This window comes from Danio rerio, chromosome 7, assembly GCF_049306965.1.
Source record: "Danio rerio strain Tuebingen ecotype United States chromosome 7, GRCz12tu, whole genome shotgun sequence".
In the NCBI taxonomy this organism is placed as follows: domain Eukaryota; kingdom Metazoa; phylum Chordata; class Actinopteri; order Cypriniformes; family Danionidae; genus Danio; species Danio rerio.
The window spans coordinates 27,806,650-27,825,000 of NC_133182.1; the positions used below are offsets into that span (position 1 = coordinate 27,806,650).

An 18,351-nucleotide genomic window follows, 5' to 3' on the forward strand; every position below is an offset into this window, starting at 1 on the left:
TTGATTGTTTTTCAAGCAGTAATGTTCATCTAAAAAGCTAATATATGAATACTGAGCGTTTTGTCATGTCTGAACGGACTGTTGCCTGCTCTGACCGTGCTCTTGAGGCGGCAGTCTGTAAATTGTACATGGCAATAAGTAAAACTTGGCCTTTTTTTCTGTAGACATGCTCTCATACGTCACTGCTTAGTGACGTCAATGTTATATCATTCCACATGGCATTAGTGCAGGAGAACGTGACAGCTGAGAGGAGCTCCACCGGCTCACACACACACATACACACACACACACACACATGCACCTTTTCTCTCTCTCTCTCTCTCTCTCCCTCTCTTTCTCTGTCTGTTCTTTGCATTTAAAGCTTGTTTAGAGGCAGTACTTGTTACTATAAGACTGCTGATAAAAACTTACCTTGAAATAGATTTGAATTACTAATAAGTTATAGTTCAATTGTAAAATTAATTAAATTGGTTATTGCACATGGATGTTTGAGGTGTGTGTGAAATAAAATTAAAAGATAAAAGGTAAGTAAAAAGAATACATATCAATAATACCATAATTATGTAAATGATGCGAATTGCACACTACATTGTAGGAAGTGTAGTTATGAACTGAAGGTAAATAAAAGAAAAAATGTACTAGAGAAATAGAATATAATATTAAATAAATAGTAAATATTAATATTAAAGGGACTGTATCTTAATACATTTAAATAAATTGTCTATTGCAAATCTGATGTTTGAAGTGTACTTATGAAAAAGGTGAATAAAATTTAACTAAAAGGTAAAGAAAAAAGGAAATAAGTCCACAGTAATGCAATATAAGTTTTATGTGAATTTTGTTTTATAAAATATTAAAAATGATGACTGAAGGGATTATATTTTAACTTCAAAAAAGTGTAACAGTGTTTTGTGTAACAAAAAAAGGAACAAAACAAAAATACATTTTAAATATAAATATAATATGTTTTATTAATTTGACAATTGTAAAATATGACACAAAAAATGTAATTCAAGAAACATCCAGTTCTATAACTTAACATTTAATTTTATAGTTTTTGCATACTGAACAAGACATTTTTAGTTTTACAGTATGCAACGATTATAGATTCTGGTTGTACGATTCCAGAATGCAGATTATTATGCATTCATTAATTCCAAAACACTATTATTTTAAAATTCCCCATTTAAAGTGTTATTTATTGCTGCTCAGTAAAACACAAAATAATAATAAAAACAAACAATAGTCCATTTCTCTTTGGACTTAAAAATTTGTGAAAATTAAATGGCAGAACAATAAATAAAGAAAGAAAGTAAGAATAAATAAAAAAAATAGCATTTGTTCAATGTAAATCTATTGTGTGTAATCATGTAAATGTAAGTATTTGTCTTTTAAAGAGAACAAATATAGTCAAAGGCTGCTGAACCTCTGTATGAAAGGCACTTTTGATCAACTTTATTTCAAAATTGTTTAGCATTTTAATTTTGTATTTTTTTTTCTTTTTAAATCAGAGTAGAAATGTATATATTCCATACAAAGTATGAAGCTGACTGGTCAGTTCTTGCCACATGACTTGTGGTGCGCTCGCGGATTTCTGAAAAGTTTATCTGTTTCCAAATAGGTGCGCCTGGATTGTATCAACTAGGCCGCACCTCCATTGGAAATAACGAACTTGCGCATACAAAAGATGTAATTTGTGAGAAGCCCTTAGTTAATAGCCTCAGCCATAGTTAATGCAGTGTGCGTGCGTATTAGCCTTGGTGTACAAGCTCGGAAATTCAAACTAGCGTACAGTTGGCATAACTTAGTTTAGTTGCAGGAGTTTTGTTCCGTGCAGAACTGCGGTGTTGAGAAGCTTTTACAATTGATCAACTGTGAGGAATTAAATTGTGGTTAATAGTGAAATCAGGTAATCATAGCATTCTTACAACAAAGTAGTGTGCTTAGGCATGGGACGAAATCTGTTTTCATGGTAAACCGCGGTTCGAAAAAGTCAAGGTTTTAAAACCACTAACATTTTATGCAATGCCGTTTCTAAGGTATGTGTAAGTTTTTTTACTTGCGTTTTATTTACTGTTTACGACAACAGTATCTCCAGCAGAAAAGATGCCATTTTAAATTGGAAACAAATGTTTGCTTTTATTTTAATTCTTTAGCTTCATAAAAAAAAAATAAATAAGGAATGTTTATGGAAACAAAATACAATGGTTCTATAAAAAATTTAAATAAAACACAATGGACTACAATAAACATCCACTCTGATTACTAAAAGGATCATACTTTAATCACAAAATATTTAAAGTGTACTCGTAATTTAAACCAAAAAGACCTATGAAAATTAACAAAACAAAATAAACTTCTTGCATTTCAACAGCTCAGTACAGAAACAATACTGCTGACTGTACCTGATAACTCCATGCTTTGTGCGACAGCGATTGTCTACTATTTTTAGTCCTCTGTATTATTAGAGTAAATCACTGTAACAGCTGATGTTTCAAAAGTCTCAATGAGACGTAGAGGCTGCAGCCCAACATCATTGTTGCACACTATGGCAGAAGGCCATGCAATGCCACACAGGGTTTATTCCTTAAATACACACACACTTCATGCTGATGAGTGACTGCAAATGCTCCAGCTTAATCCAATGCAGAGCCTGAATCAGAGCTTCAGATCGCTTTCTATTCACAAATAAACATACCAAAAGAGAACATTTCAATAAACTAAACTTAACAACGAATGGAGGAACCATCAACTTTGCTAAATAAAGGCAGAATAACATTCAGATAAGATTTTTGCATATCAAGACCTTTATATCTAATGAAAAGATGCACTTATGCGATTGCTCTCCTTCCTTTCTTTTTTTTTAATAGCTTACATAAACTGACGTTGGCCTGATGATGTTTTACTGTGAATCTCTGCACGCACTTTCACCTCACTAACACCTCATCAAATCCCTCTCATCAAGTCAAATGAATTATGAATTGTCCGACTCGCTGTTCTTTCATGAATGCATAATATGGAGCTCTTTCCAAATGTGCCGCATGCATTGCAGGGGATTCCCGGTGAGGGACGTCTCCTACATTCAGACGTCCCATCCGCGAAAGTCATCTATTCATTTTAAAAACTGAGGGAAATGATTGTGAGCACTCATGGCCTCTCTGTGGTGCACGCACGCACAGTTTACATGTTGTTGTGAATTGTTGGCGGTTTATATTGCATTTTAAATATTATATACAGCTAATCAAAAATAAGAAATCACTATAAAGTTTCTTTGTTTTTCACCGTAAACCAATTGTGAGATAAAAAAAAAAAAATAATAAATGGTTTTGCATAAAATGACAGTTGGTCAAAACAACAACAAAAATGCTTCTTGTTTTAGGCAAGTTTATTTTTATTTTAACATTACACCAACTTCAGATAAATTAAGAAATTTTTGGTTTATTGTCCCTGAACTTATTTTATATGTGGATCAACTGTCATTCCCTTGAGGAAAGTAAATACTCTAAAATAAGATTATTTGTATTGGAAATGTCAATTTTACATACATTTTTTATGTACATATTGTCATTATTAATATAATATAATATAATATAATATAATATAATATAATATAATATAATATAATATAATATAATATAATATAATATAATATAGGGCGAAGCAGTGGCGCAGTAGGTAGTGCTGTTGCCTCACAGCAAGAAGGTCGCTGGTTCGATCCTCGGCTCAGTTGTCGTTTCTGTGTTGAGTTTGCATGTCCTTCCTGCATTTGTGTGGGATTCCTCCGGGTGTTTTGGTTTCCGCAACGGTCCAGATACATGCGGTACAGGTGAATTGGGTAGGCTAAATTGTCCATAGTGTACGAGTGTGAATCAGTGTGTGTGGATGTTTCCCAGAGATGGGTTACAGCTGTAAGGGCATCCCCTGTGAAAAAACGTGCTGAATAACATCCTTCCTCTCTGGCAACCCCAGATTATTAAAGAGACTAAGCCAAAAAGAAAATGAATGAATGAAAACAGACAAAAAAAGAGGTACGAAAAATGACTGACAATGATTTGGAAACATTGCTCACATGTTGTAGTGCTGTGGATGTATAAACCTGGGTTGCAAACTCATAAATAAACACTTACAATCAGATCATGAGATCAGCGAGTACCGATTGAGTCGTCAACTTAAGCTAGAGTCGTAAAATGTGATTATTTGCCGATACCGATCTTTGGCCGATCCATCGGAGCATGTCTAAATATAATATAATATAATATAATATAATATAATATAATATAATATAATATAATATAATATAATATAATATAATATAATATAATATAATAAAATAAAATAAAATAAAATAAAATAAAATAAAATAAAATAAAATAAAATATAATATAATATAATATAGAAGTTGAGCATTTTTCAAACAAATTGTACATTAATAATTGATAGATGTTTATTTATAAAATATATACTTATATATTATATATATATATATATATATATATATATATATATATACTTAAATGTCCTTTATTTCTAACCTACGCATCACAACTACAATTGTTACCTCACATAATTATAAAAAAATAATAATAATAAAAATCAAACAGCCATGATCAGATGATTAATCAATAATCATGACATGCCTAACAGCGTTTTTTAGCAGAGTGCACCATAATGGAAACACTGTCACATTCGGCAGTGAGCTGTTAAACAAACCGGATTTCATCAAATAAACACTGCTCAGCTTGTGGAGTTTCAAAGATACAGGCCTTTATGACAGCAATTTAACCTTCTGTGGCTTTAGCATTACTTATGTTTGTGGCTAAACCTTCTGGCCTCACATTTATTGTTGTGATGTTGAGATGTCGAGATGGAAAGATTTGCAGAAACCTTACCTAAATTTCCCAGAAGCTGGCAAAACTAAAATAGCTGAGCCAATTAGTGATTGTTCTCATTCTCTTTTCTGAGGTCACCATCATCACGAAGGCCCCAAAATCTCCATGAACCATGAGCAAAACACCCCAGAGACAAAAAAAAAACACCTGCCAACACTCTTAAAAATACTTGGCTCCACACAATTACATCATGTTGTCACAACACAAATCAATTAATTTAACTTAATCCTTATTACAAATTTAGGTGGATTGAACATAAAACAATTAAGCTGTCCACAAAAAGACCTTATGAATAGTGTTGTTTCCGCTCATTTTAAATAAGTCGGTTTAAACAAGGAGCAAATGTAGTTTTATCATCAGTGAATTTCACAACTTCCAGAACACAAGTCACCAATAGCAAATGACCGAACAGCATTTCAGTCTCATTTTCAATTACTGCAATTGCAACAAACATAAACAGACAAAATATCAATTCTACAAATATTTAAACATATGACTTTCCTTAGTTTAATATGAAAAAATTAAGTTAACTTATCATCTTTTACAAATTTAGGTGGATTGAGCATTGAACAATTAAGTTGTCAAAAAAAATGAACTGTGTTGTTTCAGCTCATTTTAAATAAGTACACTCAATTTTGAGTGTATATACATGCATGAGTGTGTATGTGTGTGCGTGTGTGGAACAACACACGTATTCATATTGAACCATTCTGTTTGTATTCCAAACTGAACACTTCACTTTAGAATTTGGAAAATAAATATTGTGTAAACAAAATGCCTAAAGTTTGTGAAGTATAGTGTTCTTAGTGCCACTGCCCTCAACAAGACAGCCCAAATTACGTACTGTAACTGCAACGTGCGGTCTGCCCCTCCCACACTCAAAGAAAAACAAACAGTCATGCATACACTGGATGAGCTCACTGTAATAGGGCTAGCAACATTAATGTGATTAGCAGAACATAAGAACATGCTTAGGGCATGTGTCAATCGAAACATTTTCACGCAGCTGAAAATGCCAGCGCTCATACAAAAACTGTCAGACGTGAGCACCTGAGAGCACGTCTAAAGTACTGCTTTTAGGTCATTCTTCAACTATCGGCACATTTTAAAAAATAATGTTCAGCATTTCATGTATAATCGATGGTCATGCTCACTGAAATAGTTAGCACTCCTATTGAAAACAACTGAAAAAATATGCAAATAGTAGTAAGGGATGCAAGTAATAGTAAGGGACACAGGTTCTAGGCACAGCCAGGAATTATTCACTGTTAACATTGAGCCCCGTTACACTTTTCTTTCTTGAAAAGAAATAATGTTTCATCGTCAATCGGCATAAAAGACATATTTAGGGCGGCACGATTAATCGATAAAAGATCGCGATCCCGATTCAACCCCAACATGATCTTAATCCAGCATCTCTACAATTCAGCCAATTACATTTTCAAGTTTGGGAGAAGCATAAAGTCAGACACCTCCAAACAGTCTTAAAAGAGTGACATACTGTATTTATAAGGTATATTTCACCAAAAAAATGCCATTTTTGTCCTGCTGTAGTGATGTATTTACGACGACAAAATCACACGTGAGCTGACACACTGTTTGAGAAAAACAGCAATAAAGTTGTAAATAACATTCAGTTTATTTGCTCAAAGTAATTGTTTGGGGCCGCGCGGGAAGTATGAGTTGCATGTATGCATGTAAATATCGCATTTTAAAAGTCATGATTATGACAAGCATTTATATATTTTTTATGTGCATGAAAATAAATGTTTACTAGGTCAGTCTAACTACTCTAGCCTATAATGTTGTGTATATACAATGCAAAAGGGGAATCTGATAATGACAAATGTCTCATTTTACCAGTGAACAAAATGGTCTATTAATGTTCTCAATGACAAATGACAAGCATATGTCTAAAACATATTAATTCAACTTCACAATGATAAGTAGTTGTATTTTGATCTAAATCACTTTACTGTGAATTAACGCCCAGGACATATTTGAAGTCTATACAAAATTTAGCATTTTACCAACAGTAGAGCTACACATAGGCCTAATATTATTGTTGTTTTACTATACGTTTGAGAATTAACAATAATAGCCTACTCAAATTAACCTTTATCTTAGATTGACAGAGTCGTCAGAGAAAATCATGATCTTGATTTTAAGCAAAGAAAATCATGATTTTTATTTTAGCCAGAATCCTGCAGCCCTAATATTTATGCAAAACAATATGCTTAATCTGAAAAAAAAAAAAGAATAGTGATCTTATTAAATTTTATCATCATTCTTTAAGTGATCAAAAATGTATTGCTGACTGGGATTGTGAGTGCAAAGATTAAAATGACAATTCATTTGTAATGTGGGGCTGCACTGTGATCTTTAAATACGGAGAAAAAAAAACAAGCTGTATTATACCTTCATTGTTTTGATGGCAGAAAATCCTTTTCGTCTTTGACCCATATACCAAATCTCCAGTCCATGCATATTAAAAATACATTCAGGAACTGCTTTGAGACACAACATGGCAAAACTAGCTTGAGTTGACATGAAAAACAAGAATCCACAGAGAGATGAAACATGAAAGCCTTATCCATATGTTAGCATGGGCAACAGTGAAACATCCAGTCAAGCTGCTCTCTCCCACAGCTGACCAACATGCGCCCATCAACCAACTTACTTAACAATTAACAATCCACTTACTCCATTAGCTATAGCCTTAAGTAGACTAATAAAGAGAATGCCGTTTCATGTAAGCAAAGGCCGACTGACCACATCAGTGACCTCTTGATGGTTTTACCTTGATGTCGAGAATTCAATTGAACTAACGCATATAACTGAACACCATTCTTTACATACTAATAATATGCAAAGAAATTCTGCCACACAACTGACTAGTCACGCTGTTTTTTGTTTGTACATTCTATTTAATTTTTCATCTCAGCCTTATTTGATCACCACGAGTGCAACTACAACATCTGACAACATGCAAAAGACTTATGGGCCAAACTAAACAACACTTCCTTAATCTATCCTCAATGCATCCATTGTTTTACCCTTAATAATAAACAAATTAGAAATGATCACCATAAATACATAACTTATCACATAACCGTCTTCTTTTTAGGTGTTAAATGATAAAAAGCATTTATGTTTGCAATTACTCCACCTTACGTAAAGACTAAATTGAATTTAGACTAAAATTCATCAGAAGAAGAGAAGTACTTAAAAATGATAAAATGTTTTTATGCATTTTGAAAAAAAATATATAATGGTGCAAAAATCAGCTGCTGGAATTTTAAATTTAATAAGCATTTTTATAAGCAAGTAGATGAAGCTGATTATCACAACCAGGGCTGCATTTTATTTTTCTGCGATAAATATTTCAATATGAATACAGTTTCATAAGATTGTTTAAACGGCACTATTTGATGGTTTTCTGGGACTAACAGTAATCAGCTACAAAAATTTAATTATCAAAATGTAAAATAAGCTTTTTCTACTTTTATTTGTCTTGTTTCTAGTCTAAATATCAAAAAAATTCTTAGATCAAGTAAAAAATATTGTTTTGTTTTCAACTTAAGAAGAAACGCGTTTCCTTAAAACAAGCAAAATTATCTGCCAGAGTAAACAAAATCTTATTTTTGCATTGAAATGTAAATAGAAATAAGACAATTTGATTTTTTTGCATAAATCATATAAATTTTGTATAAATAAAGTAATTAAATACAATTTTGTAGCTCCACATAAACTATAATCCAGGGGTGCGGTTCCGAAAACCTTGTTTAGCTAGCTAAGATCGCAAGTTCCGTTGTTACAAACATAGTTCATTGATTTGACTTTTCCCAAATCCATGCTTCCAAAGAACATTCACAAACTGTATCGCAAACTTGTATGCTTGCAACTACACCTCTGGAGATGTGGTTAGAAGCATAGTTCCTGGTTGTGTTCTATTCGCCGTTCTATCCAATCATGTTTAAAATATCAGTACCAATTTGGTACCAAATTCCAGTCTCATAACAACACTAATCCAGACTCAACATTGCATGTGTTGCAATGTGACTATTGTGGATGAGCACATTGTGATATTGATGATATAATGATATATTGTGCAGCCCTAAAAACACATCTAAAAACAATAACAAATTTCTATTAATGCTATTTATTGTTTTCTAATAAGCCTAGGAAAAAAAAAACATCTTCTTCTCTTAAGATAAAAGGGTCAAAAACTCCCATAAAACCGCCAGAGCTTTACCAGAACTGATATGCTTCCTAATTTGGTCACATTTTTTTCACAGATAAAAATTTCAGGTCATCACAAAATAATAAACACAAGAAAATAAAATGCATGCATATTGTTTTAACTTGTATAATCAAAACCTAAGGGACTTAATTAAAATAGTAATGTACAAAATTAATTTGACTTTACTTTTAAGTAAGCTTCCATCATAAAGTTAGCTGCTTAACACAAAAAAGAACAGCATTGTTCGCTACTCGGCCCCCACAATATAACGGCCACTCCACTTGCTATGATAAAAGTGACAGGGCTTTGTTATGATTACGAACTGATTTAAAGATCCAAGCCACATAAACATTTCAAACGGCATGACTACTGCGAATAGTGGTCCATCTTAAAAGCGCCATAATCCTGCCATCGGTTCTAAACAGAGCTCAGGCTATGACGAACATTGGGCTGAAAATGCAATGAGTCACAGGTGGCTTGAAGAGAGGACTAGAGCCACTTCTCTCTGTGTGTGCAAGAGAAAAAGTCATGAGGCCATACGTGAGAGACAGCAGCACTGACTGGAAGTGCACAAAAAATAAATACATTTAAATTTTACTACACACAAGAATGAGAAAAAGACAAAGCAGCACTTTCAGGAGCGAATAAATTCATATACACACATTTAAAGAGAACTTTTTTTTTGTTTGTTTAAAAAAATACTAATTATTTACTCAGCCTGACGTAGTTTGTAACCTTTGTGAGTGTATTTTGTTGTGTACACTAAAGAAGATATTTTGAAAAAAAGCTGGAAACCATTGACTTATTCATTCGTTCATTTGTTTTTAAAAAGTCCCTTTATTAATCTGGGTTCGCCACAACGGAATGAACCACCAACTTATCTAGCACGTTTTATGCAGTGGATGCCATTCCAGCAGCAAGCCATCTCTAGGAAACATCCACACACACTAATACACTATGGATAATTTAGCCTACAAAAATTCACTTGTACTGCATGTCTTTGGACTGTGGGGAATACCGGAGCAACCGGAGGAAACCCTCGTGAACACGGGGAGAACATGCAAACTCCACACAGAAACGCACACTGACCCAGCCGAGGCTCGAACCAGCGATCTTCTCACTGTGAGGCGACAGCACTACCTATTGCACCACTGCGTCGTCGACCATTGACTTATATAGTAGGAATAACAAATACTATGGAAGTCAATGATTAAAGTTTTTCAGCTTTCTTCAAAATTGCTTTCTTTGTGTTCAACAACAACAACAAAAAAAAGGTCTAACAAGACAATCTAATCAATCGCAATTATTTTGTATTCTGCGATATTATAAATTGCGATAGGAATAAAATTTCACTAGATTTGTTGAATAAATATTTGGAAAGAATTGATCATTTTAGATTGATTGAGAAGATAATGGGAGTGCATCTGAATAAAATATAAGAAACAATCTTTAGGCATAGCTGAATTCAGTAATGAAAAAAAACACAAATTAAATAAACAGCATTTGTTTGTTTTCTGAGGAGTTGTACTGTATTCAGGAATACATTAATTAAACAATCAAATGTAAAATAATACAGAATAGTCTTCGTTTTATAAACGACTGAATACAAATGGTACAATTTCTTAGGCATGAATGCTTTAAAAACCCACACACAGTCACAGGCCTCAAATAAACACTTGCCAAATGATCAATCATAACCCAGACTCACAATACATGGATAAGACCTCAATAATTTTAGGTGATGCAATATATATTGCCAATACATAAAAACTAATTCCAGCAACATTTCAGCCCAGGATTTCTGTATTTACATTCTGATTCCAATGCCTAGTTTTTTAATTGATAAAATGACTATAATTAAATAAAATATTCTTAAGAATAAAATATTAGGTGTTCTTTGGAGAAGTGTACTTGCATTGTGATGATATTGTATTGTCATTCTGGCATTAAATAATGAGTGGCATAAAATGGTCTTAAAAATGACAATAACATCTTTATCGCAATATATTTTGATGCAATATATCGTACGACAATAAATAGATATTGTGACAGGCCCAACTCTCACACTTTTAATGATTGCACAAGTAGGATTCCAATTTTTTTAATATGTAAAAAAAACCAGTAGGTCATTTTAAAGAAAAAGTATTGCTTTAGGCAGATCAACATAACTACAAAATGTATTTACAAAGGTTTAAGTATATTACTACTAAAAACTATAATGGAACATTAAACTGAATGTTTATTATAATTATAATTTACATAATACTAATTAATAATATTAATAAAATTAAATAAAATTGCAAGAGTAATAATATGCATTTAAACCCCAGCTGTGTTTTGTGGAGAGAAAAAAGCTGTTCACAAGGTCCGTCTGAACAGGATCGTGTGCATGCGAGCACGAGAGGGAAAGAGCTGAACTATCAAAAACAGTCAGAGAGAATCAGACTGAGAGATCAGTGTCTCTTTCACATTGTGACTCAGTCTGAGAAAAAGAGGAGAAACTTTGCACGCAAACACCTATTGAAAATTCAATGTGTATGTACAGTGCTCAGCATAATTGAGTACACCCCATTTGAAAATGAATATTTTTATCTATACCTCAGTGAATATAGAAAATTTATTTTGGTGCATTTAAAGAAAACATTGATTAAATAGATATATTTATTAAAATAATATTTTAGTCACCAAACATATTTAGAAATTGAAAGACAATACAATTAAACTCAAGCAAAATATTTCATAACCTACAAAATTTCAACAAAAATGTAAAAAAAAATTAGCTTCTCTTGATTTTTCTTTTTTTATATGTTTTTAATATTTTTCTATAACATAAATTTGGGTGTACTAGTTTTTGGATCGTTATCACAAGTTATTTTGTTAGATAAGCTCAAGATGTGGCTTCAGTACTGACTAATCTAATGTATACGCACAAATATAATATTGTATAGCTTCCTATTAAAAATATGGATTTAAAAGAGAGATTTGTGGGAGGTGTACTCATATATGCTGAGCACTGTAATAGCTCATCTTTAATCAGAATTAAAATAAAATCAGAGCACACACACTGATCTTGTGTTCAATGTGCAACAGTACACATTATAGCTCTATTTGGGAATAAACGTATTTTTCTTAAAATTTTAAATGTAATAACTGACCTACACTCCCTACCAACCAAAAAAGGGACTTTCACAAAAACACCACAAACAATTTTCACATACCATAGATTCAATTTTGGTTCCCCAAAACAACTTTTAGTGAAAAGTTCTTCAAAAGAACCTTTTTTATAATGTGGGGAAAAAAATAACAATCTAAAACAAACATTTTCCACTATTTAAAGAACCTTCAATGAACTACTGAACCTATATGTTTAAAAGGATAGTCCACCCAAACCTCATTTATTACTCACTCTTTACTTTTCACAAATCTGTTTGAGTTTCCGTTTCCTGTTCAACACAAAAGTTATTTTGAAAAATGTTAGAAACCTGTAACCATTGACTAACATATTGTTTTTCATACCGCAGAAGTCAATTGAAACAATTGTAATTATAACATTTTTCCAAATATCTTCTTTTGTGTTCACCAGAAAAAAAGTTTGTAATCCCTTTAGGGTGAGTAAGTTTTCGTTTTCGGTTGAACTATTCCTTTAAGAGTGCACTAATGACACTACTGTTCTGTGCATTGTGAAAGTTCTTGTCAGTCTATTTAAAAAAATAAAATCATAAACAACCAGTCATACCACATGAATTTTAATAGGTATTTATATCTATATCTATATCTATATAGATATATATATATATATATATATATATATATATATATATATATATATATATATATATATATATATATATACACATATATATATATATATATATATATATATATATATATACATATATACATATACACATATATATATATATATATATATATATATATATATATATATATATATATATATACATATATATATATATACACATACACACACACACACATATATATATATATATATATATATATATATATATATACACATATATATATACACACACACACACACACACACATATATATATATATATATATATATATATATATATATATATATATATATATATATATATATATATATATATATATATATATATATATATATATATATATACACAACTTATTTTATCTATTTTTAGTATGGAAAGCTATGCTGTGACATGTGAATTACCCTTTGGAGAGTAATAAAGTCAAACAAACAAACAAAAAAGAAAAAAATTAACTTATTTACGCAGTGATGACATATTGAGCGTGAACATGAATAAGCTACAACAAGCATGGCTTAAATATTGCCAGTTTAAACTACGAGAAAACGAATGGGAATATTATGCAAAGCTAGCAAAAGCCATTCACTTTCTTTCTTCACTTCCAGGTGTCCGTACAAATCCCACGTGAGAGAAAACTGGTGCTACTGCTCAGTAAGAACAGGTGCTTGCAGATCAAAATAAAGTCTGAAGCTGGTCATACTGAAACCTCAATTCATGAGCGTTACTGGAACAGTGCACTCATTCAAAGCACACTCAAAATCACTTGAAGCACAAAGTGAATGGCCTTACGAGCAAGCAAAGGACTCAGCTCTTCATAATTGGTGTGAAAACATGCCAAACTCATTGCAAATTATGTTTTTATAACCCAAATGAAATACTGCTCGTATGCATGTGAAGAAACAAGTCAGGATGACTACATAAAAACTCGGAACTATGTTCCAGTTTATTTACTTAACCGCACAAGTTTGATGACCTTGAATTTAGTGTTTAAACATGACCCCTTTACCCTCGGCCAGGACTTACTTTTTGGCCAATGTGGGTTTGATGTTTTAAAAATCAACCAGCTGCAAACGAGCACCATCTCCTACTCAGTGGACTAACAAAGTTTCCATATTTATAGAACGTACAGATAACAAATTGCATGTGTCTAAAAAAGTTAAATAAACAGCCTGCTGGTTTTCCATTATGTCACACAAGTGTAATGTAAACCGAATACCTTTGTTAAAACTTTTCACACTAGGAAGCTAAAGAGGAGTCAACCAATTTGAAAGTTTATTTACTCTATTAATGGTACAGACATCAGCGATGTCCTACTTTTGGAGTGTTTGAATCAATGATTAATAGAGTAGGTTTTGTTTTATTTCAGTATGACACCATTCGAAACAACCATTATGTTATCAGAATCTACTTATTTCAAGAAATAACTTGTTAAAAATCTTATTTTAATAGGACACATGTGCATTTAATATAAATATAAGTCTGTACTGGGACTACTGGAGCAACATGACAATCCAACACAAAACTTCACATAACTAACTGGGCCAAAAGGCTATTTTAATAAGTCCTGAAAAGTGAATTGAGCTCAATCAATCAAACCTAAACACTTTTAGGAACTAGGCAACAGGTGACTGAGCCAACAAGAAGACCTGGCCAGCTCTAATGCCAACACATGAAATGAAGTGTGTGTGGTTTAGGTGGTCATGTCTCAGGAGTATGATGTAGAGATTAAGAAGTGTGATGTGTGTCACAGTGTAATAAAACGAGTATGAAGGAAAAAAACAACTTGAATAAAAAGCCCCTACCTGTTCTCTTGATATACAGGGCAGGGAAGGTCTGCGGGGCATCTTACAACTGCCATAATAACTGGTGGAGGTTTCTCCCAAAGAAACACAGCTGGACCTTCTCCTTGGTCTGATTACGGGAACTTTCTCCTCCGCGTTAGGAACCCTCCCGGCCGACTCTCTCGGCGGGTAGTAATGATCAAAACAGAGCGCCAGGAGCGAGCCGGAGACCCCGGCCACGCACGCCAGCACCGGCCTGAGGGACGGAGACAGGCAGCCGAGGCTGGTGAAGGACAGCAGCCACACCAGGCTGGCGAAGACCAGGATCAGGACGCTGTGTTTGAGTTTGAGAGTGGGGACGAGAGTGAGCAGACCCACGCAGCCCAGCACAAACAGCAACCTGCCCATCATCTGCATCTGATGGTGCTCCTCTCCCCACTGCAACAAGCGCACGACCATCAAATCCCCCAAGTAGCATGATGCTGGCAAAGACAAAAGCCAACATCTGCTGCTCTCCCTCTTGGTCCGCCTCAGGTAGAGGGTGAGGAAGAAATACGCGCAGCCGATGCTGAATAAAGGACTGACGGACTGGGAGAAATCCAAGAGGAAAGTCCGCAGCTCCAAGACGCCGTGTTCACTCTGAAAGCTCCTGGAAACGAAACAGGAGAGCGCCAGAACTGCCAGCGCTCCCACGTAGATAGCCGAGCCGCGGAATAGTTTGGACTTGAGGATATCCTCGTTGCAAAACCTGCAGACGTTGAATAAAAAGCCCCTCGGATGGTCTTGTTTTAACGGAGTGACGCAGCTCTTCACATAGCCGTTCCTGAAGCTCTCCGCGCTGTTTGCATTGCCAACAACACCATCGTGCTGCTGCTGTCTGATTTTACTGTGCAAAACCTCTCCTTCCTCCCGCACAGCCATGTTGTCCTCCTTCGGTGCTCTTTAAACTTTCATTTCTCCGAAATAAATCCTCCGTGTGTCAACGTTTCACTACATGACGGCGAACGCGCTCCATGGTCACTCAAACGTGCTCAGGCATTTTGGCCAGGAGGAAAAGAGGCTGAAATGTTGTTGTTTTTTAGCAGACCCGAGCTCTATGTCGCCGTCTAGGTGCGACAATTTGTAACAATGACTAGAGCGCGAGACACAGACGCGCGCGCGCGCGCTCTGCAGCGCGACCAAACCGCCGAGCTCTTTATTCACCTCTCTATTTGTCGAGTTTTTCTACATTAATCAAGGTGTTTAAATAATTCTTCACTATATTGGTAGATAGAATGTAGCTCGAGATCTTATTAAATTATACAGTCTATCTATGCCCTGTGTGTGGGAGTGAGAGTGTTAGAAATTGAAACTTCAGCGTCTTGTGTAACACATTTATTGTTTTTATTGTTAATACGACTCTGGGATATGATTAAATAACATGATTTTAGTAGCTTAATGGAAAAAGTATGAATAATCATGGCTTTCCCGATTTCTACCGTTGATGGCCCTTGTAGTTTCAATGCATAGACACCACAAGAGGTCACTAACATGGACATTAGCCTACATTTGTCATCTTTATGTGGAATCCGGACACAACATAGACACCTTGCTTTAAAAAAAACACTACTAACTCAACTTTATTAGCCTAAGTTATACTTTTTATTGAGCTTCAGTGTTAACTATTTTTATATCATGTATAAAGCAACAAAATATTAAACAAATATCAACCTAAGATTTTAATCACAACAAATTACAGCAACAATTAAAAAAATATATCAATTAACTGTTCCCTTAAGAAAAGTATGTTGAAAGTATCAACATGCTTATTTGTTATCCTTTCAATCGTTACAACAAATATTTAAAATCATAGTAAAAGATATTATTTAAATATACAAGTTTCAACTAATAATTAAAGCTGTCATGGCTTAATAAAGTTTGATATATATGTATCATGTATACATGTGTACATGTATACAGTACCGGTCAAAGGTTTGGGGTCAGTTTTTTTTTTTTTTTTAAGAAAATAATTCTGTTTATCAAGGCAACATTTATTAAATGTAAAAACAAAATTTTATGTAACTTATTGTATGTCAAATTAAATGATAACTCCAGACATTATTTTTATTACTATTACCATTACTGATAATAACAACAACAATAATAATAATAATTAATTTTAGAGTTATTTCTGAAGGATCATGAAGACTGAAGTAATGATAATGATCTTTAAAATCACTTGTATAAATGATTAAATGAAATTATAAACTACTTTTGTGCAGTTATTTTACAATGCAATAACATTTCACAATTTTACAAATTGTACTGTATTTTTGATTAAATAAATGCAGCCTTGGTGAGAAGGATAAGCTTATTTTAAAACATTTTAAAAAATCCTATTGACCCCTATTTATAATTTATTTATTTATATATATATATATATATATATATATATATATATATATATATATATATATATATATATATATATATATATATATATATATATATATATATATATATATATATATATATATATATATATATATATATATATATATATATATATATATATATATATATATAAATATATATTTGAAAACTAATGTTTTCATTATGGCTGCTTTTATTTGATAAAAACATAATAAAAGCAGCAAATTGTAAATTATTATTAAAATATAACATTGAAATAACATTTTATTAGAAATAATAGGGGATAGTATATTTTTGGGGGGCATTACTTTACAGTAAATTTGAATAAGCTGTAGTAACAATTTGTGATATTAATGCATGAAAAATCAGACATACCTAAAAAAAAGAAGAAATCAGAAGAAAAAAACATGCCTTTTGTCTTTGTTCAGTCAACACCTTTTTCCTTTCCTAAAATACATGCAAAGAGGGAAAGCCCCTTCAACGCTGTGCTTTAGGTCAAAAGAATCTGTATTGTGAAATAATACAGTAGTCTTTCCTATAAATGCATGAACACAAATAATGGTCTTAAAATGACTCACATTTATAAAAAGATCCAGATATAAAAGTTTATAAAAATATAACAAGAACAATTCAAGCACTTGGCTGGAAAATTGGTTTGAAATTGTAATTCTTGCGTTATGGTTCAATAATGATCTCATAAGATGAAGACTAATGCTGGTTCTATAATGCATTGAAATTGACCTCATTTGCTTTACTTCTGTGTGCTGCAATCCCCAAAGCTTTCTTAAGAGGGTTTTCCATGATTCCAGCTGTACAAGTGAATCAGTGGAGTTAGTAGACAAGTCAATAAAACCACCAGAAATTCTCATGTGAGGATCATGTTCACACTAATGTATCTTTCACATTTGTAGAAATTGATGACGTTCATATGCAAATAATACACTGTAAAAATATATGAACAATTAGTCATGACAGCATTTGTTTTTTTTAGTTAATTGTAACTTGTTAAACTCATTAAAATTTATTAATGTTCTAGCTTAATTTTATAAATTACACAAGCTGTTTTAAGACAGTTTAACATAATATAAGTTCAATGGACCCATAAGGTTAAGTTGATTCAGCTTACATTAGGGCAATAGGATTTTTTGGTGTGTTTACTACATTTAAATAAGTAAAAAATAAAGTAAAATAATATAAAATAAATA

At 32.7% G+C, this 18,351-nt stretch overlaps 1 protein-coding gene and 1 long non-coding RNA gene across 3 annotated transcripts in view; one reads left to right on the forward strand and one right to left on the reverse strand.

Moving 5' to 3' along the window:
* pde3b (phosphodiesterase 3B) overlaps window positions 1-15,835 on the reverse strand; it is a 96,196-nt gene extending 80,361 nt beyond the window's left edge. For both annotated transcript variants that reach the window (XR_012383311.1, XM_686791.11), the window contains exon 1: window positions 14,756-15,835. Coding sequence is in view for 1 of the 2 variants with exons in the window: in XM_686791.11 (XP_691883.5) it covers window positions 14,756-15,655 (900 nt within the window). In the remaining variant the exon portion in view is untranslated. The remainder of the gene's footprint in view (window positions 1-14,755) is intronic.
* Window positions 341-16,180, forward strand: LOC141375371 (uncharacterized). Its single transcript, XR_012383312.1, has 2 exons — window positions 341-524; window positions 13,559-16,180. It is a non-coding gene; the product is annotated as an uncharacterized lncRNA (long non-coding RNA).
* The last annotated feature ends 2,171 nt before the right edge of the window (window positions 16,181-18,351 follow it).